Source organism: Falco peregrinus, chromosome 14 (assembly GCF_023634155.1).
Source record: "Falco peregrinus isolate bFalPer1 chromosome 14, bFalPer1.pri, whole genome shotgun sequence".
Lineage (NCBI taxonomy): Eukaryota > Metazoa > Chordata > Aves > Falconiformes > Falconidae > Falco > Falco peregrinus.
Genome location: NC_073734.1, coordinates 21,761,969 through 21,789,608, shown reverse-complemented (window position 1 = coordinate 21,789,608; position 27,640 = coordinate 21,761,969). Strand labels below are relative to the sequence as shown.

Here is a 27,640-nt window from a genome sequence, read left to right as displayed (position 1 = left end):
AGGCTACACAGCCTTTTTGCCTCCAGTTAGTAAGTGTAGTTATTTGAAATGCAAATGTATCTGTGTTACTTCCAGTCTTTAATGTTCTGTACAAAGAAGAGACAGAAATGGGGAGAGCAAAGGTAAAGGAGAAGCAATACTATCTAAATGGTTTTGTGGCTTAAGACTGAGTGCTGACTAAATACGGGAAGAATAAGCACCCATTTGGAAAGTGTTTCAGCAACTAAAAGAACCAAATTCAGTTTATTATATTCTGTAGGAACAAGTGAAATTCCGATTGCTAGTCACCAGACATTCATTGAAACAGGCTACTCAAGTTACCTTGATTTTAGCATTAATATTGCCTGGAAGAGCACTAACATTGCCTGGAAGGCTGTGGTTTAGGTTAGTGGTTTGTATGCCCTCCTTTTTTGGGATGGTTTGGAATTGTAAAAATTATTTTCACCCAGTCAAGGAGTAAGGGATACACCATGTGATTGCAACCATATAGCAGGGCTGGTAAATACCGCTAAAGCTGTGGAAGATGGTCTGCAGTGTAACCCAGGGCTGAATGTGTTCAATTAAAACTATTCATTAAATGTTTTTTCATGATGAATGGATTCAGAGAAAATCAGCTCTGGCTTTTGGACTATTTATCAATTAACGAGGAAACAAAGTTGTAATGAGTACGGTGATGAGCACTGACTAGATATAGTAGAAGCTCATAAGAGGCCAGAGCAAAATATGGTACTGTATAGCAATGTTCCCTCACCCAGCCCTGAATAATGAAAGAATTGAATAGAATTTGCCATTGTTGGAAAAAAGCTTACACACACAGACCTGCCTGGTGAGCTGGCACCGACTTTCAGTAGCAATAACTCAGTGTGCTACTGTGACATAGAAATGAAATGAGCTTCCTTGTGCATAAATGAGGCTTTCGGCAGAGAAAATACATGGGGGTTGCTATGCTGGGTGGCAAACACCTTCCATTATCCCATAGAAATGCCGACTGGAAATTTCTTGGTTTACTACTGTAAGCAAAAAGGCTGTATCATGCTGCTGCCGTGCCTCTAGTTGCAGTTGCCTAATTACCAGGACAAGAGTTGCTCTTCTACTAGTCCTCTGAATGCTGCCTGGCTTCTCTTCCGTCTTTGCTCTAAGCAAGCAGTGGGGGAAGAGTGGCTCGTGCTTTTTTTACCAGTCCTGTGCATAGGTCCTTCAGAGAGCTTATTTTCACGATTAAAATGGAGTTAGTGGGGATTTTCTTCTCTTCCATCACACTCTTTTTGTGCCCTGTGCTTGGTTGGGCTATGTTTTCTGAAGAAACAGACTGAAAATGTATTTTAACAGTACTTGGTCCTCTAAGTTGTAGGCGGCTTTTGGAAAATGATACTTTAGGCACAGAGGCAGCTCTCTGGGTGCTTCCACACAGCGTTTATCTAGACATCAAGGTAAATTTTTACTTATCTGAGACGCTTCCTCTGAAGTAACTGCTTCTGAAGAAGTAGAAAATAACTCTTGATTTTTTTTTTTTTTTAATGATTCCCTACTGTCTGAGAGTGGATGCCACCAGTGGGTCACAGATATCTGTCTAGTGGCAGACTTCTAACTCAAAATTAATATTCTTGTTTGATGGTTTGTTTCACCACTAAAGACATGAGCTATAGAGTTCTAGTAACTGAAGACTCCTCATGGATAAGTATTTTATTCCTTAGAGTTTGGGTGACCTGATTGCAATAGCACTGTTTTTAGGAAGAGAAGATGCTAACCTTATCATCCTGGTTTTATTATACTTAAGGTTGCATCTGAAACTTTTGCTGACGTGGTTTCTTTACTAATGTGTTGCCAAAGTAAATTTGGTTCAGTTTTGCTGTATCAGTATCATTTATTATGGAGAGCATCATGGGCTGAAAAACTTAATGTCATTAAGTTATTATGTATTTTCTCAGTTAGAAGACGGTGGGCTACCCTGATGGGTAGGTCTGATGCAGGAGCAGGATAAGATTAGAATATATTTTTCATCTAAGAATAGCGTGGAAGTTTCAGTATTTTAAAGAAAGGGATGAAATACTTAATATTTATTGCACTTACAGCACAAATTGTTTGCAGAGAAACATCCAGTCATTAAGAATGATTCAGTCTTGATGAATTACCCTGCCTTACACAGTGGTATAGCTAAAGGACACTTCTAGCTGGCTTTGTTTTTTATGACCAGGGTGATATATTCCCAAAAGACTGAAGCACTTTCTAAGGAGGGAAAACATTGTCCTCGTCGCATCAACAGTCCTTTCTTGGGTACATTGTGACATCCTTTTTGTGGGATGTGTTTGTCACTGTGCTGGATGGGAGATGTGTGCGTAATGAATCCAGTGGAAATAAACAGTGTCTTCCCCCTTATGAATATTTGATCTATGATTTATTTATCCACCCAGACTTGGACTAATAGCATGTCAAATGCTGCCTGTTTGTTTTCCTGTTGACATATTTCTATCAGCAGTGTCTTCTGTATTATGGACAGGAAAAATATTAGCAGACTTATAAAACAATGGCTTAATGAGACCAGTTCTTTGATGTAAGCTAGATGGACTCCACTTGGGAAAATAATAAGAGATTAGGTGGAGGGGAAGGGTTTTCTGTCTACTGTGAAATGGTTCACATCAGGCTGGAAGAAGAGTAAATTGAGACTGAATGACTCCACCACAAGGTCAGACACTGACCGGTGCTGACGGGCCAGTGTCTGCTAGGGCAGGACTTGCCTACGTACCCCTGTGTAACTGTATGGACACCTGAGATCTTTTTATTTTGCACCTTAGCATGCACCAAGTCATGGTGGAAAGAATCAGGCTTGATATCACTGAAAATGCCTAGTGAAAGCAAGCAAGTCAGAGATAGCTGCAGGTGAGAAGTACAAGTATTTTGGTAGGGAAAAAGATGCTAAAAGAGTCTAAATGCACCATCTTGCCATCAAAGATCAACTCTGTTTAATCTGTGCTTTTTGTGATCTGATGCGAAGTTTGCCTTCTTGCATCTGAAAAAAAAAATTTAAAAAATCAGTGGGAGTGTTAAAGCAAAGAATGTCATATTTGATTACAGGGTTTGGGACACCACGAGCACCCATGGGTAATTCACTTATTCCGCAGTCAGAACACTTGTTATTTCTATCTTTGCTGTGCTGGTACCCTCCTGTGTAACTCTTGGCAAGGTAGTCGCTTTCCTTTTGCCTTGTCTATTTATAAACTGTTAAATGTCCAGGGAAGATAGAACCCCTTATTATGTGCCTTATACAATACTTAGTTCAATGGCTGTTTCTTCTGCTAGAGCAGTGAACTCTATTGTAATAAAATTAATAACAATGGAGAGTTTTGTCAAAGGTGTCTCCTCTTCCTTGTCATTGTCTGAAGGGCTGGTTCTCTTTGGTCCACGAAGTATCTTTTCTACTCAAAGAGAAGTTTCCACTCTATAAAGCATAAACTTTTTCCTTTAAAAATGGCAATAGCCAAGGTAGAAAGAATGGCTCCTGCTTGTATTTATTTCAAAGGCTGTTTTAGGTTTAGTGTGGCTTTGAGTTAATAATAGTTCAAACCTGCATTCAAACTGTATAGGTGAAAATGCCTCTGTTCCTCTCTCCCCAGTGTATATTGACAATATACTGTTCTGCTTACAAGAGACATGCTGTCAAAGACATGTAATTAAATAACATTATGGACGTTGGCATGCTTTCATTCAAAAGAACAGCATACAAAATGTAAACATTTTAAATTATTTCTGCTTTGAACGGCTGCTGTAGTTCATGGCTGGTTATCTCCCGTTTCAAAGACTTCCGGCATTGAGGAAAACAGCTTTCCTAAAAGCTGCTGGCAGTTCTGGTATGACTCCTTCTAGTCTCCTACACTTTTTCCTGTTCATTTCTTTTTTACGTTTTAAAAAAACATTTTGAATTTTCCTGCAATCTTTGATATCAGGAGATATGAGCAGAAACACAGACTCGCGTATCTAATTGTGCACTCGGCCTTATCTTTGTCTGCAAGGCTGATGTTTACCTTTGAAAAGGAAATTATTATTCTTTTTGAACAATTATAGCCTCTAAGCTTTCATCATGTCTCTCTAGTTGGTAGTGCTTTGCTCCTAGTGCACTGTCAGATGCTTAGTGAAGTTTTAGGAAGATAATGTCCTTAACAAAAGGGAAGGGGTTTTTTTGTTGTTTTTTTTTTTTTTTTTTAAGAAGAAAGCTCTTTTTAATAATAATCTGAACTGATCAAAATGTTCTTGATAAACTTGTCTTTTAACTTCTGTAAGGATAAGGCTAAGATACTGCAGTAGGCAGGAATGAGCAGTTGTAGGAAGAGAGCAAGGGCGAGGCTGGTTAAGGAGCAGCTCTTTGGAAGAGGGTCTAGGGCTTACAGATTGGCGATAGCTGTGTATGAGTAGGCAAGGCTGTGGGTTTTTAGAAAAGCCAAGCTTTATGCTGTGTATGAGCAGGAATATCAACTGCAAACTATGGAAAGAAAGCCTTCTAGTGTACTGAGGAATGGTAGGGCTGTCCCTGGTGAACCTAAATGAAAATAATCAGTAGTCTAAAAAGTGCAGCCTGTGAGGAAAAAAAAAAAGAGGTTTTGCTTTTTGGCTTAAGAAAGGCAGGCTGGGAGATGCAAGAGTGAAACAGGCGTGATGATAAGCTCTGGATATAGGTATGTACAGATATAAATAGTTACCCCGCAGAGAAATAGAAATTGAAATCAATCAATTCTCCTTAAGCAAGGTGAACAGAAGACCTAATGTCTTCAGCTGCAGAAGTATTCAGGTTAGACCATGAGAAAAACTTTTCCAATAGAAATTGTTAAGGAATGGAATTGTTAAGGAATGGACTAGATTGTCTGGCAAGGCTGTGTAGTCTTCCTCTGCAGAGGCCTTTAACGATGTTTAGTTTAATGAATTCTCACTTTGCAAACAAATTCTGTTTTCTGGGTTTATGGGAAGGGAAGGATTTTTAGTGTGTTTATCGGGTATTTTTGCTAACACCAAGTTCACAATTAAAAGTTAACTAAGTAACATTCTTAAAATGTCTTGATTTTGCTCACAATTCCTAGAAAATACAAATTCCCCAATCTCCTTTGTAAAACCTATGACTTGTTTCAATGGTTCCTATTGTAGTACTGTTACACCACTAAATCAAGTCTCATGCAGCCATTGCATAGCATCAAGAGATTACACACTCAAGGAGACTTCTAGAAACTAGGGAGACATACTTTTACCTGTGCCCCGTTTAGAGAAAAGCAATGCACATGCAGGTGTAGTTTTAAAAGATAAGCCTCACTTAAACCTCATTTTAACATGCAAAAGAAGAGTTTCAATAGAATGTTTTCTAGATAGTCTAATAAAAATGAACTGATGAAATAATTAATATCATTGATTTACTTTCAGCACATTAAAGCATGTAATATCATGAAAAAGTACAACTTTGATGTGAGGATAGAGGAGGGGCATATATTCACTTTCAACCTGTTGCAGCATGGGGGACTTAAAAAAAGACAACAGTAGGTAGTGCCTGGCTGAGGTAATGAAGTATTTCCCATGATAACAGTGTCATGTGGCTTTGAAGTCTCACCATTCTGTGGTTGTTACAGAATATCTTAAGCTAAGAAGATGGCACAATAATTGAAAACTTTCATAAAATTTAATCAGTTGTGATTTTCCTTGGTGAGGGCTGTGTGATTCTTACCACCACTGACAATAACTAGCCATGGAAATTTTTCCTGTCTTCTAATTATTAGTATTATTATGTGCTTTTAGTAAGTACAAAGTATCTGGTTGATGCCCACAGGATTAAGCATACACCTGAGTGCTTAGCAGAAGTTGGGTCCTTAAATGACCCTTCTGTATTTCCTTTGTCACGGCACTAAACCTACTGCGCTTCTTGAACTTTATCTGTGTAAGTGCTGCATACTGTATTTATATCAGACACATTTTTTTGTTTGCATTTTGGCTTTATGAAATGTCAGAATCAATCTTAGACTAATGAAATGTCCAAATTTCATCTCAGCTATGAACATAGCTGCTAATCCTATAAGATGTTTACTTTCTGCCTCTCTGGCTATGTATAGTAACAGAGAGTCTGCCAACTTAAGCACTGCTGACAGACGTCTCCCTACTGCTAGTCAGTCTAATAAATGTTATTTCATTGAGTAAAGATTTAAAATTAATTAATTAAATGTCATTAAAATCCCTTGCAACCTTTGACAAGTTTGCTGTTACTGCAGACCAGTAGAAGTAGTTACCTGAATACTGCATATGCCCCCTGAATCCCTCCCAATTCAGTAACTTTTATGTTTTAATCTTACAACTTCTTAACTCTTGTCATTGTGGAATACATCTTTTAATGGTAGTAGCTACATTTTAGGTGGAAACATGGAGGGAGAAAGTAGAGGGAAAGGTAGACTGTTCCAAGGGATGTGAAACCAACAGGAAAAAGGTAAGTCGAAGGCCACTGATCAGAGTCCAACCTTCCTAGCAAATCAAAGAGAGTGTAACTACAAACCTTCCAAGCCTTTCTTTGAAACAGATTTGAATTTTTTTTTTTCCTGTGGCATTCTCAAAGTGAGAACTATGTAATTCTCAGCATGAAATCTCAGGCTGCTTTCCTTGTTGAAGGCTGTGTCAAACAGTTCACAGGCAGACTGTCCACAGAGGAGTTGTGGGTGTGTTTGTGCATGCGGTGACATTTTTTACATTTAGTTTCTAAGCTTCAGACCCTGATTTTCCACATCCATGCATTCTGAGTAGCCCTTGGCACCAATGCAAACACTACCAGAAACCTGCTGAGGCAGAATGGCGTATTTATTTGCACTGGCATAGTGCCTGAGGAATTACCCAGGAATAGGGCCCTGGCATGCTGACCACCATAGAAAAAAAGATCTCAACAAATGTTTCTCAGACTTCTGATACCCGGGGAACACTTTGTTTTAGATGGGAATTGCTAGGTAGGTGACAGATATGACCAAGCAGCCCTTACCCTGTGCAGCAGTCCTATGAATGATCATTAGACTTGTCACACAACGTGACCATTCTTTGAACTTCCAGGGCTCTTCATCCTGCCAGGCTCTTGAGAGGGGTTGAACAGCATACAGCTGTCTTGCAAAATTTCCTTTGCAAACCATTTGGGAATTACAGAAATTTTTTCCCTGCACAATATGGAGTGAGCTGATGAGGAAGAGGAGGCAACACCCACAGGAACACGGTGGGAATATGTGTTGGCACCTAACTTGTTCTGATGTAGATGAATACAAAAGCTCTGAAGCAGCAGCCACTGCCTGGCTTGGTACCTCTGGCTGATGCTGCACAGCTACTGACTGTGAAAATAGGAGATCCATTTGCAGATGCTTCCCATCAAAGTGTTACTGCTCTTCTACTGATGGGCATGTGATTTTGGTAGTTTCGGACCAGACCTTATAGTAGTATGATCTGACATGAAACCTGGATGTGTTATCTCTATTTCTACTTTTATTTAGGCAGTGGCACTGAAAGAGCAAAGGAAGTACAAATACAGTTTTAATTTTCTTGGATCAGAAGATCTTTCCCTCAGCAATCAAACCCCGGTGTGGCCAGTGGAGACCCTGTTGATTCATCTTCCTTACACAAATTGATCGGGATCTGTAGTATTAATATCTTCCTGGTTCCAGGGTGAACAAAGAAGGTCCACTTTTCTAGGTGACCCACCATCGCCTTCCATGTGTTTAGAAACAGGAGCCTAGCTTTTAAAAAATGTAAATGAGATTTATTAATAGTGTATATACATAGCTATCAGCAAACATGAGAAACAGCACCCCATGGGCCTCTGTTCTTGAGAATTAGCGTGTTTTCTTCTTGTCCGTGTCTGATTCTCACCCTTGTTTGGTTTCTTGCTTGCTCGAGTTTCTAAATACGTCACAGTGTCTTATTTTGGTATCTGTGAAGAATTTATCAAATCCATGTTACAGCATGACAGAGAAATAATGATTAAATAAATGATGTTTTCTACAGTGACATGGGACTAAATATAACTTTCCATAAGCTCTACTGTGCAGGACTCAAAATGATCCTTAAGCAGTCTGCAGACTTAAGAACTTGCACCTCAGGAAGCCTCAGGCAGAAAGGTGTCATCCCTCAATGCCTGATTGAGAACCATTTTCTCTTTAGTGTTTTTAACCTTCTCCTCCTGTTTAGTTCCTGCTCTGCCACTTAATGTAATGCCCGTTTATTGCAGACTGCTTCTAGTTTGGTCCTTTTAAAAGCTCCCTGAGGCACAATGATGCCTAGAAATTAATGTATTCCCTTCCCGCACATCAAGCAGATGTGTGCATATTGAGTTAGTGTCTCTAGCGTTTAGCTGATTTCTTTTCAGAGCACAGTTGAATCACTGCTACATACCAAACCCATTTATGGCGTTTCCTCCTTAAACCATTGGGATATGTAGATTTATATACACAGTATTTTTAGCTTTAATTGCAAAGCACTTGTATGACTTGCAGGTTTCAATAAAATCACTGATCCTAAATATGTTACACTATTGGGCAGCCCAGTCCTTCAGTTGCTGAATGCGGCTGGATTCAACAAGCAGCGTGCGTAAGGCACCCTTGGCATTCCAAGACCTCGACATGGTTGTCTTTGTCATCTTTGCTCACCCCTTTCTCTTACTGTTTGGAATACAAGTTGTCTTCTTTGAAAAGATTACTGCTGGTTGAAAAGCTAAGGACTTCGGTTAACATGCTAGGTAAAAGCGTCCTTGCCAAAGAATTAACATTTATTCCAGCTAACTGGACAGCCAGGTTAGGGTAACTCCTGATTCTTCTTTAAAGTGAAAGAAAATCCTCTCCTAATCTATTACACAAAGCCATGATTACTTCTCAACTGTGGTTAAGGTCACTCGTTTTACGTGTAAATGGTGATGCCTTATTTTCCGTCACAAAACAGAGGTATCTTTCCACATATATGCGAATCTTCTATCGTATCTTGTCTTGCTGAGGCAGTCAACAGAAGTAAGTCTTCGGAAGAGCATGAGTCCTGTCCTACTTTTCTAGCCTTACCATAAAGAAAAGTGCTATCACACTCAGAACTAAAAGTGACAACTTCAGGTTTCACCATGTTTATCAAGGTAAGACATCATAAGGATGATTTCCTGGAAATCCCCCCCCAGCCCCTTAAGGTAGACAGAGTACCCTTCCCACTGTACTGAAAAGAGTTAGCTGTTCAAGTAAAGTCTTTTAAAAATATAGATTTATTTTAAGCACATGAAACATCAGGATAGGCACAATTATAAACACAGATTAAACATGGCTATGAGCTTGCAGCCAGACAATGCAAGCAATAACTTATGAGGCAGAGGTTACCATTTCACATAGGAAAACCTTCTGAAAATTGGTTATTTTTGGTACTAGACATTCTAGGCTTTGCTCAACTCAGCTTTAATTTGAAAGTATCCTGTCACCCCACCCCTTCCAAGTTTTTATGTAGAAATATTTGCATAAATACCTATACGTTTTAAATGCTGCATAAAGTGCATTAAGATGAAGGATAGAAAAAGGTGCTGGCCCAATTTTCAGTGCACTAGAGGGGACTGAGGCAAAACATACTCAATCATTGACTAGAAGGAGCTTGGTTTTGAATCAGACCCTAAGAACACATTGAGTAATGGCACAGTAATGCAAACATGGTTTCTAGGAGACAACTTCAGAGTAGATACCAACTACTAGAACTATGGCTTGACAGCATATTTGCCTTGTTAAGTTTTGCACTGCAAGATCACATTCCTTTGTTGACAATTATTAGAATAAAAATATGCTGAAGCCTGAAATGTTCCTCCTAATGTGATGCTGAACAGTTGTTACTGTAAACAATATTCTATTTATTTTGAAATAGTCCATTAATTCTTGGGTCTTATTGTCTGCATTTTCCTGTGGACTGTGAGCTGCTATCCTGGAATTCCAATCAGTTTTTTGTTGTTAGAAGTGCAGCCATTTCCATCTTTAACTAGCCTTTAAGCCTAAAGCTGTTTCTGTTAACATCAGTGAATCAGCATGTCTTGTTCAGAAGCTTAGGCTTTATAGTTGACAAGTAGTTAAGGGAAATCTAAGGACAGCTAAAAACCACCAGCTTCAACTCTCAGCTTCTTGTAACTCATTTGTGTCTCTCAGAAACTCGGCAAAGGCTAAGGGATATTGCAAATTAAAACACTATGGCATCATTTTTTTCCCCTTAAGATATGTTGGGGATGTAGAGGAATACAGCAGCACCAAAAATTCCACTTTTTTTTACACAAGTGGAGAGGTCACAGCAGTGCTGAAGCCTCTTACCCCTCTTAGCACATCTGTTACTCTTGTGGAAGCATGGACTTGGAAGACAGTGAACAACATTCCCAGTACTGTGACATCAACAGTAGAATAGTTACAGTGGTTTTTCCCTTTCATTCAAAGAGGAATAACTCCTCCTGATATCAAAGTAAAAAAAAAGAAATATTTTTTTAAATTGTAACTTCCATCTCTTTTGTATCAGTTGTGCTTATGAACAGCTGGAGAAAAAAATTCTGTAGAATTCAAGAGCTGAATTCTTTAACTCTTCTCAGTCATCCTTTTTGTCAGAGGTACTTGAGTTATCCTCTTCATTGCCTTCCGGACAGACTTTATTTCTTGCAGTTGGTGTTGTTTCTGAGACTGGGATTGCACTTTTTCTAACTGGACTGTGTTTGACTTCAGGTGACTCAATGTCATCTTCCTCCAACATATCTAACTGGTATCTCTGTAGGTCTAGGTATGTAGTAAACAACTTGGCATATTCTGGATGCTTGAGTGCAAAGTTCTTGAACTCATCTGAAAAATACAAAAAACACAGATAATGTAGTGCAGCAACAGAATCAAAGAAAGTTTCAGTGCCTGCTTTTTGTACTGAAGGTGATCTCCAGTGACTTTCCTCCGAAGCATCTCAGGCGTGTCACACAAAGTATCCAGGTCTGTGCTTCAACAGTTTTCCAAAGAAACACGGTATAAGAACCATCGGATAACTTCAGGGACAAAAAAGGTAGAAAACTCAACTGTCAGAGTGCTCTTTGTTACAAAAGGACGTAACTTACCATAGGACAGCTTCCCAGTATCATCTGCATCTATTTCTTTAAAGAGCATAGAAACATCAAGCTCAGGCACCCCCAGAGCTGACTGAATGATGGAAGCGAACTCATCTTCTGTTATCGTGCCATCCTCATCCATGTCAAAGAGCTGGAAAAGACATATCGTGTAGAAATATTTCAGCGTCAGTTTGCCTATGAGCCTTCTGTACACATTAGCTACCCATATGAGGTTTCTAGTATTCAAGACACAATCTGCCAGCAGTGCCTGGGATTTGAAGAGACTGGTTGCACCTCAGCTACTTTCTCCTGCAAAAGTTTTTATGTATTTTCTCTGGAGTAAGACTAAGCAGACACTTAGCAGAGCAACGTCCATGTTATAGTTGGGATTAGAACATTCTGCAACAACAAAGAAAACTCACAGCATTAGTTCAGTAATAAAACTCATATTAAACTGAAAAAAACAAAACTTAAACAAAAGTTTATGGGTTTTGTCACCATAAGCTATGCTAAGGGTTTACTGGATTCAACCACTCTACACTGGAACATCTCAGGTTTTAGTCTTCACTGTCATTAAGTTATGGCACATCCGCCATCATATTACACTTGCCACAGTTTATGCTCTGGCATAAAATACCTATTTTAGTACATGTGATCAATTGGCCACTAAGGAATTATTGTAATTAACAAGTAATTTTGCTGACTGGAATGCAGGCAGTAGATGTGCACTGATCATCCCATCCTTCCCAACGCAGTGACAGTAAGCATCAGCTCTGAATCAACCCCTTGAGAAATACAAGGGATAGATGGCTGTAATTCTTAAGTACTTGCTACAGGCAAACGTTCCCATTGTGAAGGGAAGTACATGTAGTGGTAAAGAAAACAAGTTGCAAAAGGAGACGCATAGTTCCATTTCAGACTGAAACAGGCTTTCACCAGCTGAACCAGTAACTTCCTGCTGAAATCAGGAATTAAAACAAATTATTGATTTTATCAGCACAACTGTTAAGATACTGAAAAGTATAGTCTAGAAAACAAAACAGTGAAACAGCAAAAATAGCTCCTAGGCTTGCTTCTTCATAGGAATCTGTAGTTATTTCATCCCTGAAAATGCACAAATCACTTTGAACAGCTGTAGTGCTTATCTGTAAAGCAGCCAGTAGATATAAGGGATCGTCGTAAGAATTCTGGTACTTCAGAGTACTCATCAGTACAAAAAAGTACCCAGTTTAAGGTGAACAGGATCCATATCTCAATACATTGTTCAATATGTTTCATAAGAACAGATTAGTGGGTAAAATACTGCATCTGTGTCAAAGATCTACTGGAAAAAAAGAAGTCACTCAAGCATTTTCCCATTCAGGGACTGACAACCTGGGCATCCCTGGTCACACATTACCTGCCTGTACCTGGGATCTGAAAGGAGCTACTGCTCCTTGACTGTCTGTACTACCAAGACGCCACAGTACAAACCAATACATCTTAGATGCAGCCCGAGTTCGGATGTACCAGTCCTGAGCAGCCCTTCTCAATCCCTCCACTCTGTTAACAACTGTGACTCTACTGAGTGCTTGACCCACAAAAGGATATTGCTCCATCTATTGTCTACTTGTGACATTGAAGAATCACAGCAGAAAAAACCTCAGGCGAAAAAACTGCAAGTGCTGCTGAATCATTTTTGGAGTTAGCCTGCCAAGTTACATATTCATTAGTGCCTTTACATGGCTTTTGAAACCCTCTTCTATGATGCCTGCAATCCTCCCCTTCCCCTTCACACTCCAAATGTCAATTGGTTTAAGAGTATTACTCACATTTGCATAACAGATTGAAGCTATAAACTTATGACTTGAAAGCTAACATATTTACAGTCAGTCTTGATTTGTCAGGTTTGCAGATTTACACCAAATTGAACTTACCTTAAATGCCATCCGAATAGTCTCTTCTGTGTTGGCTGGGTTACAAAGAATAGACAAACCAATTACATATTCTCTGAAGTCGATGGTGCCATCTCCATTCTGTAACCAAAATACACATGGCAGTAGTTATAGCTGATATTGCAAATCACTTTAAAAGCTGTTGTACAAATCAACTATACAACATGCATTAAGACAGTTTACAACACTAGAGCTATTTATTCTTCCTGGAAAAAATACTAACAGCTTGCTAAATATATATAATACAAGGGCTGACATAGCAATGTACGTATCTTCAACAGATGAAAACTGGGTATCAATTTCTGTCTTATAAACAGCTAAACAAAACAGAAGATTTAAAACAACCCACAAGTTTTGCTTAGGTATATGGAACTCCCAGAAGTCTCAAACAAGAACTGAGGTGTTTAAGGTAACTGTAACAGTTCATGTAGCACCGGCACTTGCTTGAAGTTCAGAGACCCATGCAACATCCTAGAATAAACAGGCCAACAGTGAAGCTGTTGCCTTGAGTTAATTCTTCCTAAGAACCTTCAGCAATAAAATATATGCCAGCAAAAGGACAGCCTGATGCAGTAAATCTACATGGTCTATCTTAAGCCTTTCTTTGAAGCAAATGCATTGCCCTACATACTATTTTGAAGCCAATACACCGTCCCACCTTTTAAGCCAGAAATGCAATGAATTCATTGTAACAGCCTCTCTGATAATTCCAGTTTTGATCTGAAGGAACATTTCCATGCGTTAACTACAAAGCTGCATCAACAAAACATTTGAAGCTTGCTTTGATGGGATTTGTGATTAATTCTACATAAGCTGCATTATATTTGCAGATAGGGAAAATGGGAGATGCCTGTTGAAATACATGCTTAAGTCAATAGTGTTTCTGTGACGACACTGAAAATTTCTTGGGGTTTTGGGGAAACATTCTGTCTGGAGAAAAGCCGTATGTGAGAGTTAGGCAACGGACACAGGGTAGTTAATGAAAGCATCGTGGAGATGGCTACTAGCTCACAGTTTGGAACATCGACAATAAGGGCAGTCATCAAAAACATATTAAAAGCAAGCAAAAGTGTAAAGCAGAGTTCCCTTTGTGGTTAATGTGTTGTACATTCCAAGAAGAAAAAAAAATTAAAAAGTTGACTCCCCAAGTCTGAGAATAGCACAAAACTTTTTCAGACAAGCAAGAGAGGGGTGGTCTCCTGGGTAAATCTGTGGTGAACAGCCAGATCTAGATTCTATTTCTGTCTCTTCTACCAAACTCCAATGCCCACTTGAGCATACCAACCTTAACCTTTCTGTTTGTGGCTTTCTGGTCCTGAATAGTAGAATGTGGAGCTTGCCAGTGGAGAAACGCTAAGGCTGCTCTGTAGAGTGCTTTGAAAATCTTGGGTTCTATGAAGTAGGTATTTCTGTTATTGAATGTAGGGTTTAAGATAGTTCTTGATTAACACAGTATGTGTAATAATGTGTTCAGTACTAATTTTTCTTTATCAAGCTATGTATTTGACAGGATAAAAAACTGCTAAGATACAACTTTATTTAGCCTTCAAAACCACTTCAGGACTGTTTTGCACATACAATTGTTATTTCTTTATATTGATGGTCTAACCGGTCTTTTTTGAAGACATGCAAACTTTGAAGATCTTGTGCTTTAAAATCCTGTGAATTTTAGGGAAACTTTTTAGGAAAGATATGAATAATCTTTAAGTTACTTTCGTGTGTGTCTAAGGGATATAATTTTTTACAGCTTTTAATCATCAGAAAAGGACAATGGTCTCTCATAAATGCTGTTTTATTTACAAATCTGTGCTCTCACCATACTGCACAGTTTGACTTTAAATGTTTTGGCCACGTCATAGTTCTCATAACAGAGATAACAGATTGAACTTTAAAATATATCATTATAAACTTAAAACAACTGAAGCAAGAGTGTAGATAATAATTGTTCAAAGTTCCATGGAATATTATTTTTGGACAGTTTTGTAGGCTGTATTCTTAGCAAAGAATTGTGTGATGCGATCAGAATATTTTTTTTAATTTATTTTTAAAGTTAAGAATATGTATCACAAGAAAAGAATTGGAAAGTAAACTTTAACTAAAATAGTCTCATTAAACAAATTCTGCAACAAGTTAACACAGCTGTGTCTGCACGTGGAAAAATGACAAAAGCTAATAAGGGTCACATTACTTTCATTTAAGTGCTAAAACCCAGTAATCAAAACTGAGTGCAACCTGACAGACAGAACTCCAGCCACTTGAGTAGGATATAAAGTTACTGTACTTGCAAGATCATGTTGTGACTAGCTCTACTAAACCCTAGGACGCTGGCTAACTTCCAAATGCTCTGGCATTTTTGGTTGAGGAAAAATGATAGGGTTGTTGCCTGGAAAAAAAAGAGATGGGAGTTAAGCTGAAAATGCAGGAGAACCTTCAGTGCTCGTGTAGCACCACTGCAAACAAGCCCTGGCAGTAGTTTTTCTACACATATCTACCTGTGTTTGCAGCCTACGCACTTCAGAATATTTTAAAGCAGCAACATGTGAGCTGAGCTCCAATTCTCTAAACAGCAAAGTAAAACATCAATATTTAGATGTTTGTATTTGTGTTATAGAAAATAATCAAAACATAGTGTAAGCTCAACAGCCCTTGTTTTCTTTAAGGAAACCAGTTTTCTGCTACTGTTTTCACTATAGCAGGCTACGGCAACTAAGGTTTTGTTGTTGGGTTTTTTTTTAATATAATGCAGTAAATCTTACGCTTTTGGAAACAAGAAAATTTGCATTGTCAGAAGCAGTCTCCATTTAGAGCTGCACAAGGACCGCAAGACAGGTGCAGTCAATAAAGTTTAAAGTACTACTGCCTCAACTTTTTTCTCACTGTGTCAGGCAACGGGAAAAATCAACTGCGTATGTGTGCATGTGCTAGTCACTCATGTTGAGCTAAGTAAAGCCTGAGTCGCTTACACGGCTACCACAGAGAAGCTACAACTGGACCATTTTGGGGAGGAACTGCAGATGCCCCACTTGTGCTCATGTCCAGGCTCATCATGTAGGAGGCTATTCCTGTAGCTCTGTAATTTCCACTGTCTGTAGCTATGTGCAGGTTCTAACTAGTCAGAAAGGGGAATTACCTGGTAGGATGGTGCTCACCTGGAGGTATCACACATTCCCCTGTGCTCGCTCTTCCATCACTCAGAGCCCAAATGCCACTGCGGATAACTGTGTCCTTTTCCACTGACTAACTGGGAGGGTGGTGAATGCCATCAGGAAGGAACTGAGCTCTTTCATCACAATTTGCACATTATGAATATTTTTACTGTTTCTGTCACCCAGCTTGGTATTAAACAAAGTGCAGGAGAAAAGAGAAAGAAAGTTGGGGCAAAAGTTGTAAGTTACTTTTTCCTAAGCTGCAAGTAAAACGCTTCTGCAAGTACACCAGGGAGGAGATTTCATCGGTTTGGAAAATACTGTTTGCCAATTGTAACTGCAAGATTTAGAAATCAAAGCTATGGAAATTTAGAAACCAAACCAAACCACAGTACCGCATTAGCATTCAGATGCCCTGCAGATATTGTGTGGTATTTCTCAATTATTCACTGATGTCTCCCTGGGGAGGGGCAGGGGCATGTGGACTCTTACATCTGCGCACTAACTACTCAACTCATCCTTTCACATTCCAGTCAGCTAGCATACACCCTAGACAATTTTCTTTTAAAGCAGCAGAGCCATGTTACATTACAGTGCAAGAGCTGTTTTCGTCAACTATGTGATCCTTAATTCCAAGAAATGTACCTTTTACAGTTCATGTTATTCCTTTTTCTTTTACTCAAAAGCTGACATCTTAGACAGAACTGCGTGGCTAGCTTGAGTGGGACGCTGCACCCTGATAACATTTAACTCAGATAGTCAGAGGTTGATTTTGGCTGGCTGGCTGCTATGTGACTGCGTTATTACAGCAACCTTCCCTAAATATACATGTAGTATTTTAAGCTGTTTTCATTATAACTATAATAAGGCTTGAAGGAAAGAGAGAAAAGACTAGTTCATAGAACTGTAGGAAGGAGAAGAGGTTGTAAAAGTAGCCTTATATAACTCTTCAATTTTGTCCTGGCCAGCAGGTACAACTGACAATAATATGCAGGTTTTGCTTCAGCAGACAAGCATGAAACAACAGAATTAGGAAGGAAATTAAATATGATTATGTAAATTCATTGATCACCATAGTTATTGCAACTTTCATGTTCTCCCCCTTGTTAGAAATAACTGCACAATTCTCTTCACTAGCGATTGCCTTCAGGCAAACAGAGCTTTATTGCAGCTTAGCAAATGCTGACAAATCAGAACAGTAACAACAATGCCAAATTTATGAGCTTTTTATATAATAGTTCTACTCATATGCATACCACTCTATGTGAGGAAATGACTAAGCTTTGATCCTCCAATGTATTCCCTCTCTTCAGAGTCTAGAGACAGACTTATGCAGCTGTCCAACTGACAACTTACACAAACCCTTCAGAAAAGCAGCCTAATGCATGCACAGAAGGAATCACAACACTTTTAAGCTGGGCTATCTACCGCTAGCTATATCTGCCTTAGACCAAGGAAAAGACTATAGTTCTATTGTACAGGATTGTAGTCTTCCATGTGTATCTTCCAGACAAAGCTTATTCTTCTTTGCTGTGCCTTCACGAATACATGGTCAGCTGCAGCCAGTCTTCAATGGTCACTTTGATATGCCCATCTCCATTTCGGTCCAGGGACTTGAAGGCCCGGAACATGCTGTCCAGTCGTACCAAGCAGCTAATGAAGTTGTTGAAATCCATGCTGCCGTCCTCGTCGGCATACCTGCGCACGATTACCTGGCAGAACTGTTCGTTCAGGTGGAACCCTGCAGCCTTCAAGGCGCCTGGCAGCTGAGGTCTCCCAACAGTGCCTGACTGATCAGTATCATACTGCTTGTACACACACTGCCATTTCTTGATGTTGTTCCACAGATACTTAAACTCTTCAAAGCCCAGTTTGCCATTTGTATCATTATCCATGACTGCTACCATGCTACGGCATGTGTCTAAGCTAAAGCCATCTGTCTTCAAGTCTTGATGTCTGGAGACGACTTTGTTTAGGATGTCCCTTAGCTCTGTGGCACACACTTCCATATCATCTCCAGCCAGCTGGACAAAAAGGCGACGAAACTGTCTGATCTCCTCACTTTCATAAGCCTCCACATTTGTAAAATGATTGCGAGGAGGTGGAGGTGGCTCTGGATTATACTGAGCCGCTGCTTCACTTATAAGATTGACAAGACCTCCAACGAGTCCTCCAATATTGGCTCCACGTCCGCCTCCTGTTAGGAGATCTCCAAGGCCACGTGCAAGGCTCCCTCCACGACCGCTACCACTACCGCTTCCTCCACTCAGCAAAGCTTTAGCAAGGAACATCGTGAATATTTTTTGAAGGGAGTTACTCAGAGATCCAGTGCTTCTGTAACTCTCGGAAGCTGCGCTGCGTCTGAGCTGGGCGTAGGCAAAACACAGCTTATCTGCGTGCTTAGACTTCCCCGTGTCTGTGCATGTCTCCAGCTGTCAGAGTCATCTCAGTAGTTTCTGTCAATTGTTGATACGCCTCTATTTCTTTTCTTCTTCTCTGCATAGTTAGCTTTGTGTGATTTGAAGAATCTTTTTAGAAAAATAAAACAAATGATGAGGCTGAAAGCCACAGAGCAAAAGTCTCAAAATACCTGTGTTCATCACTGAAGCAATCTGAAAAGAGCCCTGCCACATTACTGTACCTGTTCCTCAGTGAAGCTGATCTCCTTTAAGATGAATGTAGCAGAAGCTTACTAGAGTCTTGTCTGTTCTTGCAGTCTTTTATGCCTTCAACTTTTTAGTGAATTAAGCATTATATTGTTAATTCTAGTCACTGCTGCTGCTGCTGCGCCAGATAGGGAAGTGAAAGGAGTCTTGATTGCTCTTAATTATTGTGGTGGCCACACCGTATTTCTATTGCATGTACTGTGCTTCAGGACTCGGACTACATGTTTGTAGGAGCCAATGGTTCAAGATGGGGAGGCAACAACGAAGAAAGGATGAGTCCCTAGAGCCCTGCTAGAGCTTCAATGCATTCAGCAACTAAGGAAATATATTTGACTCTCATCTATTTTAGAGCTTGTAAAACCTTTTTATCTGGAAAAATCTTGAAACAGTTTTAATTGGCATATACGGCACAGTGGTCTCCCAAGGACCAGTGAGGGCACTGCTAAAGCTAACTTGATCAGGAAGAGTGATGCTGAGTTGGGAGAGCTCCTACAATGAGAAACAAACTCCAATTTGTAAGCGGTTGCAGGACAACATGCTGCTTGCACTGTAGCACATGCTGGATGCCTAGACGTAAGACGAATTCTGTGCTATGCTCTAGTCACTGCTGCTTCTGTTACAGTCAGAGGGGCACATCCAGAGCAATTTAATCTTCAGAGAGAAGTAGAAAATGGGAGAGATCACCACTGACTATGGGGGAAAGCCTAAATGATCAGATTAACACATAGCCTCCTTTATGGCTGGAGATAGGCAAGAGGAGTCCTTATAATGTCTAATAGCACCCTTTACAAACACAGCAGGAACATACACTCTAGTCAGCTTCAATCTGCCTTAAATTATCTATTTGCAAGAGTTATTTAAGCTGTCGGAGTGTACATAAGCTCAGAATCTGGGGTAGGCAAAAGAAATATTCAGCCCTTACCAGCATGAAGATTATCATCTGATGGTGGTACAGAAACCTGATCTGATGGATGGCTGTTGTCTCACAAGCTACAAACTGACCAACCTTTTCCCATTGAAACATAAGGAGGAAACTGTTAAAGAGTCGCCTGTCTAGCCTACAGGAATTACTAATCAAGAAGCTTTTACTAAGCTGGACATAATGAATTAAATATCCTTTTGGGATGTGATTTTTAACACAACATTGTCAACAAGTCGGTTAACCAACTACTCACCCTGTCAAAGAGTAGAAACAGCTCTCTGAGGACATCTGAAATAGGCAGCTTCAAGTACTCTGCGAACTCCTCAATCCCAATTCGTCCCCCTTTGGAAGCACTCGCAATAGCAGCAAAGGTATCCAGCTGCTCTCTGACATGATTCCATTTTAGGCTATGCAAACACGAGGGAGAGGAGAGATTTCTACACAGCAGATCTTGGACAGATGGAATTTCAGTAAGAGTTACTACAGTGTTCAAAGTGAAAAACAGCCAAAGAGAGCAGGTGTGTACAGCATTAGAAATGCTGTACTTCCAACCTGATATTTTATATGAAACCAGCAATTAAAGACTGTTCTCCCTGGTTATTAATATTAAAAGCAGGCAGTTCTATGCTTGGGTATGTCAGACTTCCTTAGAGTAACTTCCCAACCCTAGAATCATCTGTCCAATTACTAGGCTAGTTTAGCAGAGAGCTTTTCATTACCAGAAACTCAGGGGCAGTGTTATTTTGCTGCATCATGCTCTAGGGTGAGTATTTCCTTAATAGAAGGGAACAGATCTCAGCTCTATTAGCTAACTCTCTGCTGAAACGCTAGCGTTACCGCAGCCTGAGAAGTATCTGATCTCTCTGCAGAAATACACCATGCACCTCAGTAAAAATAATTAGGATTGCCATGTATCTATTGAAGATCGTTCCAGACAAAGTTCTATAAATGGATATATAGCACATAACTTCAGATTTGACCACAGCCATGCCAGGTTATTTGATGGAATTGCATTACAATTAAGTGTTTCAGTACTCAAATTCTACTGTATGCAGACAGACTAAGTCGACACCGCTAGTGAAACATGGCTGGACAGTACAGCTACAAACAGTAACTCACTGGCTGGAGTCTCAGACTGGAAAGAAGACTCTTCCTACCACATGCTGCCTGTGCATCTCCACAAAAGTAATTTAAATTGGGTACCAAGATTACCATCAAGTGCCTAAAATAGGTACCGCTCTACCTTCCTCACCTTTTGGTGAGATTGATTCCATAAAAAGTTAGAAAAATACATTTTTCCCCTTGTAACACTACCCACAAAAATGACTTGGGATAGCTGTTACTGGGGTTTTCCTCATCTCTGATTTCCATATAGTTTATGTATGTCGGTTGTACGCATAAATACACTATATTACACATGGCCAAGTCAGTTGTCAGGTGATTTATCCTTCTGTAGATGGCCGTCAAGTGCTGCAGTACTTATGCCACCAGCAGCTAAACTTCCCTTACTTGAGTTTCTTGCTAATTTTGGTGAACTCCACCAGCCCAGCTTCCATGGGTAAAGTCAGCTGTCCTGCTGAAATCATCAGTCTGCAGTCTTCAAAAGTGTGATCAGTGACTGGCACATTCAAGGCACTGAAACAAAATCAAAGAAAAATAAAAATAAATTCCTTACATTAAAATTACTTTCAGTTGACTGTTTCCCTCCTCTGTCTTAGTTTGGCTTTAATGCTAACATACAAACCAAATGAGAGTTCATCTTGAATGGCTGCAAATAGGATAAAGCACTACATATTATTCTGTGGAACTCTGAGACCATACTGTGAAACTACATTATGGCAGTGTCATGATATTCTAAGATTTACAGTCTTATAAATGCAGCCCAGTAACCCTGGAGAACAAACCACCCACTTATTCTTGCCAAGCAAATAAGGAAGCAATTTATTCCAGCTTTCCATGAACTGAACATACTATGCTCCAAGGTAAGACAACCTTCTTTAAGTTTCATGTGAGAACAATCAGGGTGGTTTAGCATAGGAATTTGACACCTCTTAGTGAAAATTTAGAGCAATTCCTATATATAGTACCTGGGACTTGCCTAAATTGAACTTTACGGCTAGGATATGTATGGAATTGCTGAATATAAAAGAAGAGTTCTCAAAGATTTTATTAATGACTGATGACATACGTTGCCATGGTTTGTCGGACTCTGTTGGCAAAAAGAATGGGATCGTTCTTTTCTTCGTCGGTAGGAACATGAACAGGCAGAAACTGAAAGGGAGGAGTTATCCGATCAATTCAACAGCCACCACTTTATTAGCAACATGAACAGCTTCTTGCCATTGTTTGGAATGGGGAAGAGCAGAAAACCAGAGCCGTGCAGTGAAGTGACGGAGCTGGACACTAGAGGTCTCAGCCGCCTTAGAAACCCCTCTGGCTCCTCCACCCCAGCCACACCACCGAGACTCGGTCCAGAACCACCTCTTAGGCTGGCAGAAGCTGCTTTAATATGAAAAATCAACCCCCCAAAGAAGTACGGTATACTAAATGTATATTTAATTAGAAAATTAAATGCTACATTGGTAAGAATGTGAGTCTGAAATACTGTACGCACCTTTTCAAAGATCACTTTATAAGTGATGTTACATACTGGGATAGTTGATGTAAGATTTTTAATGTTTTTAAGTACACACTATAGTCCCACCTCGTACCTGGTGATTGTATCTGTCAGCATGTGACTGTTAAGTTTCCTGTAAGTTTTTGCTCCACTATGAAAATGTTAAGGAATCTTAGTTCTGAATTGTAAGTAGAACACTAACCGGATACTATACTTTGATTTTGGAGCTCCAAGCAGAGAGTAAAAAGCCCCAGCAAAATATCCTCCTCCTTCCAAACCTAGAAAACACCCCAGATGGCAACATATTTACTGCTGAGGATTTATTCAATGTTTGTATGTAAGAACTTGAAGTAACATTACACTAAAAATGTACTATAGATTAACTATTATCTAACACAGTGTGAATTAGCATCTGTTTGTTTGCAAAGCAGTGCATATGTGGGAGTATTTTGTTCTTCCTACTTCAGTCTACAGCGTTCGCTTGCAGCTCTGTTTACCATGCCTTTTCTCAGTTACGGTTATCATTTATCTGAGTTTGCTACTTCCTTGCCCTTAAATCTTAGAATACAGCAATTCTAGAATAAGTATAAGGTCTTGGCCATGGTTCATTGGAAGATACAATTGCTAATTATGTGTCAATGTGTCTTCAGTTATATTGCAGCTGCTGGTCATGCACTGATACAGTAGTAAATGTCCCATATAAATGCAGTCCTCCTGAACAGCCTTTTAGTATTTGTTTTTAAGGAATGCTGCCTCTTTATAATCAGAAACTGTAAGTTTATGGAAATGGTTATCTGTCAAATAGCCATAACAATTTTCTGTTTATAGTTAGAAGTTTTCTCCCCTTTAAGGACAGCAGGGGTCCAGCTGTTCACATTAAGGTTTGAGTTTTCATTCCTTCTGGAAGCAGCTGCCAGCTCTGTTCAAGGTCTGACATATGTCCCTGCTTATTACAACTCCCCTTCAGAAGTCACATATCTTTTAAATTAAGGAAGCACAGGTACACTGTACAGATACAGAAAACTGTGTCATCACTGGGTGAGATGAAGTCGTAAATCTGAGAAGTTTATCTATGCAAACATAGGTCATGGTCTTGAAAGCGGTCATTACATCATTTGAGGCTGAGGTCTTGCTCAGAGAGCAACCTAAATTTCTGGTAGGTTAAACACCACCTCTGTCGCCTTCAAAAAACCCACCTACAATTATTCATAAAACCAGTTTGCCAGAAACCACAGCTGGGGGATAAAGAATTTGATTTCTTGGCCTCCTGAGGTGGCATGCGTGATCTCACACACCCCCAGCTGCTTATCTGGTATAGACTAGTAAGTATACCTTCCCTGTCAAATTGCAGTCATGTAAGAAAAATTCTTCACTGCTCTTTCAGTAGCAAAAATACCTGTCTGATCTGCTTTTGACCCAGTCTCTCTTCTTACAGAATTTGCCAAATGCTGTATCTTTTGCAGCTGTAAAACTCAGTGCCAGGTTCACTGTTTAATCTCCAGTATCTAGTTCGTTAGAACGTGACTAGACAGGCGCACATGCTCCCTTGGACTACAGGAGTACATCACTGTTCCTGCACAGTAGGTAGAGGCAGCACAAGAGGGAGTGGAGAGGCTACTTGCTCACAGCATGGGACATCAATAGAAATGTCCACTCCTAAATGGAGCAGTTGGATTCTCTCATTCCTCAGGCAAATCTGCCCCTTCTCTTGTTAGAATGGGAAGGATTTTGAAATGGGAGGAGTTTTGCATTGATGCTAAGAAATAGTTCCAGTTTGGGGACACATACTGCTGTGAAAGCTGCATTATTTTTTCATGTTTCAGTTTCATCTTTTGGAACATTAAAGTTATTTCCCCTAACTGGCAAGTTTGAGTTCTGTTCTGAAGTTGAGGAAAATAAACCTTCTAGTGGACGGGCTACATTAACTTTTCCTTGCTCCCACATATATAATTTACATAGGTATATCCTTCTGTACAAAAATAATTAGGAGAATTAGCTCTTTAGTATACCTTCTATAAGTACACATCTACTGCATGTACTATACAATAACAAGGTGCTCCCTTAAAGTGAATTTCATTATTTCACAAAGACTATATTGCTAATTGTTAGTAGTAGCAACACTGCTTGTATTCACAGAGCTTTGCACAACTTTGCCAAGTTCTGTGTTTTGCAAATAAACAGCAAAACCTGTCTGAATCTCTCCTGTTCCTTTGGTCCCTAAACCAACTTAGTCCACCCTGACAATCCTTTGTGGTCTGGTAAGGAATGTGAAGTACAACACTTAAACTGATCACACCTCAGTTATCTGGCTCCTAACTACTGTGTTTTGAATGTTGACTCTTTGATAGGGAGCACTTAAAGAGTATATGTTCTGATACTAAGAAGCCTGTATGTTGTTTCCATTGTCATTGGTCTGTCTTTCTGCTGTGCAGCCAATTTTAATGATCAAGGGAACCTGTTTGTTATACAAGGCTCAGTACAAGTCCCAGCCTTCAGTAAGCTGTTAGTTGCAGAAACCTTTTAGAGTTCAGTCTGGGAAGATGGTGAGGAAGACAAGGATACTTTGAAGGGAGCAGGGAAATGAGAAGGTGGGAAAAAGAAGTTGTTACCTTTAACAGAACATATTCTTAGTTTTAACATGTAAAATGTATGTTGCGATAATTAAAAATTATTTTACAACGCTTTAAAAATAAAGGCATTTCTGACAGCTTCCTTTTGGGAACTCAGATTAAGTGATACCCCGATACGGACAACAAATCTCTAGCTATTACTCACTGTGATTCTCTTGTTGTTTCTGAGACATTTGTTTATTATTCATTAACAGTGACTAACAACGTGAATAATGCATTTATATTAAGGTATCAATTCCCTGGTTGCTGAACGTTAGTACAAAAATATTTCGGATTCTTACCTCAACTTCTACTCTTGTGAAGAGCTGACACAACGTCATTGCGCACAGCTCTTTTCTGCAGGCAAAAAGGAAGAAAAATACGTTTTACTTATTTAAAAACAAAGTATTTGCATGTCTGTAGGTGAAACATTTTAAAGCATAGACAAAACCACAACCAATATTGGGCAAGGTTTTGAAGTACTTTGCAGTGAAGTTCCCTGAAATGCTGCTTTTGACATTTCTGCAGGGCTTCTGAGGTACCTGCTGCTTGCTCGCTGGGCAGGCAACTTGTCTGTTGTCATGTGTATTAACAATACTACACAGTTCTTTGGCCAGCAAAGTTGGCCAAACTTTATCTTTAAAGAGGTGAATACATATTGGATTTTAAAGCCTTAAGAGCTTTGATGCTGAGAAGTAGCTTTACTTTATCTTTTATTCTCTCATCTGCAAAATGGGACTAGTAACTTCCTTCTGCAGAACTGAAGCAAAGTTTTTTTATTATTTGCTAGCCATTTTGCAAATTATAGTAGTGTTTACACAAATGTGTTAATGAATTGCCACTATGTTCTGGACCTTCAGTGCTTTTAGAAAAAAGTCACATATTTTAGTGATGGTGGGGGAGGAAGAAACTGAGAGAGGATAAGCGTAATCACTTCCACTTCTGGCCTGTTATTTTCACTTTGACTGTTAAGCAGAAATGCATTATTTTCTCTTTAAATCAGGGAAACTACAATAGAGAATCCTCAAGCCGCCTTTGTTCTGTTCTTGTTTTGGACAAAATAAAAAGGAGAAAAGGAAAAGGCAGGAGAACAACTATGGGATCCTTCCCACTTCCGGCAGGAATCCACTCTTAATGCTTGATTTTCTAACACATAACATTAGGTCTTCCTCCCAGTAAGGCACAAAAGTAAGAAAGAAACAGTAAGTGAAAGCAGAAACTGGGTCAGGAGGTTTCTGAGGGAGGTTGGTACTGTCCCATCCTGGCCACAATATCCAGGAAGTTTTACAGACAGTGTGACAGTGATCTGGTGGGGGACCATCCTTTCCTGGCTCCAGTTATTTTTGTTAAGAATCTCTAGATTCTACCTCATCCATCCTTTCTCTTCCCATGATTTTCCTAAGCTGTTCCTTTCATCTTCTCACAGATTCTGATTTGAGCCTTTATCATCCAGCCACCAAGCTTAGAGCATTTCTCAATTTTTAGTGAATGGGCAGCCTCCTCCTTTCCAAGGAATACCTCTAATTTAATTTTTCTTCACCTATTCCTACACCATCTCTCATAACTGAAGACATAGCTCCTTTTCAATCTTCTGGAATAAATCCTCCATAGGGGAAAACTGTAGCATGCTACTGAATTTGCAACATTCACTACTCTCAGTATGCTGATAACTGTAACAGCAGTAATAACAGCAAGAAATTCTTGGGAAGCTGAGATGGACATTTTCATCTAGGTCATCAATTCTACCTGTGCAGATGCTAGGATTAATTAATGATACCTTAAAAGGCGCTTATGATCTGCTCCATTAGTTCAGATGTGTTTCAAAATCAGGGGCCTTAAAAATCTTAGTCACTTAGTGAATCAGTACTACCGTACTTAAATACACTACATACTCCAGATGAAAATGCGGTATATGCATTCTGCAAATCCACATTTTAACGAATGGTTATAAGGTGAAAAGTATTTTCCAGACATATTTTCAGTGCAGCCATAGATGTTTTTTAATCCTTTAATAAAATATTTTAGCCTATCAGAAGGCCACCTGTGTTGAGTAAACACAGATCCATGGCCTAACTGGTTTATTGAAACCTTTTTCATTATTCCAATGTCAGATACCGTAGCCTCTTCACTGGGATCTCAAACAGTTGCTTTTGCTGAGTCAAGCAAAAATAATCTGAAGAACCCTAGATGTCTGAATAGGGAAAGATGAGGAAAATTAATACTTTTTTGGCCCATCTTCTTCATTTACTCTCATATGACTTAAAATGAGATGGAGGAATGAATAAACAGAGGGGATAAAATAACATTTATTTATTCTTATTTGTATCCCATGTAGGAAACTGTAAACATGTATGGATTTTGATGACTATGATTGTTTCCCAAAGACAAAGAATTTCACATCTTACTTTTTCTGTAATGTGCAACAAAATGCTTCCCCACTTGCAAACCCTTTCTCTAGCCATTCAGATATGAAATCCACTGCATGACAGCATTATCCCCAAGTATTTCCCCCTCATAAAAACAGATTGAGAAGAACATGTGTCTTGGCTTAGCTGAATCTGTCTGGCAGACTGTTTAGCAATGGGGGAAAAGAATTCTGTATGTAATTTTCGGTAGGATGAAGAAACTTACAATGAATAGCCCTGCCATGTCCAGGTCACAGTATCCTAAGGGAAAAA

At 39.5% G+C, this 27,640-nt stretch overlaps 2 protein-coding genes and 1 long non-coding RNA gene across 11 annotated transcripts in view; 1 reads left to right on the top strand and 2 right to left on the bottom strand.

Moving 5' to 3' along the window:
- The window catches only part of LOC129785618 (uncharacterized), a 786,935-nt gene that overhangs the window by 131,427 nt on the left and 627,868 nt on the right, over positions 1-27,640 (top strand). The window lies entirely within an intron of this gene.
- The window catches only part of LPCAT2 (lysophosphatidylcholine acyltransferase 2), a 32,749-nt gene continuing 14,319 nt past the window's right edge, over positions 9,211-27,640 (bottom strand). For all 3 annotated transcript variants that reach the window (XM_055818444.1, XM_055818445.1, XM_055818446.1), the window contains 8 exons: positions 27,594-27,628; positions 25,265-25,319; positions 21,925-22,007; positions 21,246-21,371; positions 19,990-20,143; positions 12,985-13,083; positions 11,078-11,219; positions 9,211-10,817 (listed from right to left, as the gene is read on the bottom strand). In XM_055818444.1, coding sequence (XP_055674419.1) covers positions 10,570-10,817; positions 11,078-11,219; positions 12,985-13,083; positions 19,990-20,143; positions 21,246-21,371; positions 21,925-22,007; positions 25,265-25,319; positions 27,594-27,628 — 942 coding nt within the window. In that variant the 3' untranslated portion in view covers positions 9,211-10,569. The remainder of the gene's footprint in view (positions 10,818-11,077; positions 11,220-12,984; positions 13,084-19,989; positions 20,144-21,245; positions 21,372-21,924; positions 22,008-25,264; positions 25,320-27,593; positions 27,629-27,640) is intronic.
- CAPNS2 (calpain small subunit 2) lies at positions 13,091-19,976 on the bottom strand. The gene has a single exon (XM_013300401.3). The coding sequence runs from the start codon at positions 18,437-18,439 to the stop codon at positions 17,687-17,689; it is 753 nt and encodes a 250-aa protein (XP_013155855.1). The 5' UTR covers positions 18,440-19,976; the 3' UTR covers positions 13,091-17,686.

What these genes read in the sequence shown, in the direction of transcription:
- CAPNS2 (XM_013300401.3), bottom strand. Translation starts at nt 18,439, where the DNA reads ATGTTCCTTGCTAAAGCTTTGCTGAGTGGAGGAAGCGGTAGTGGTAGC.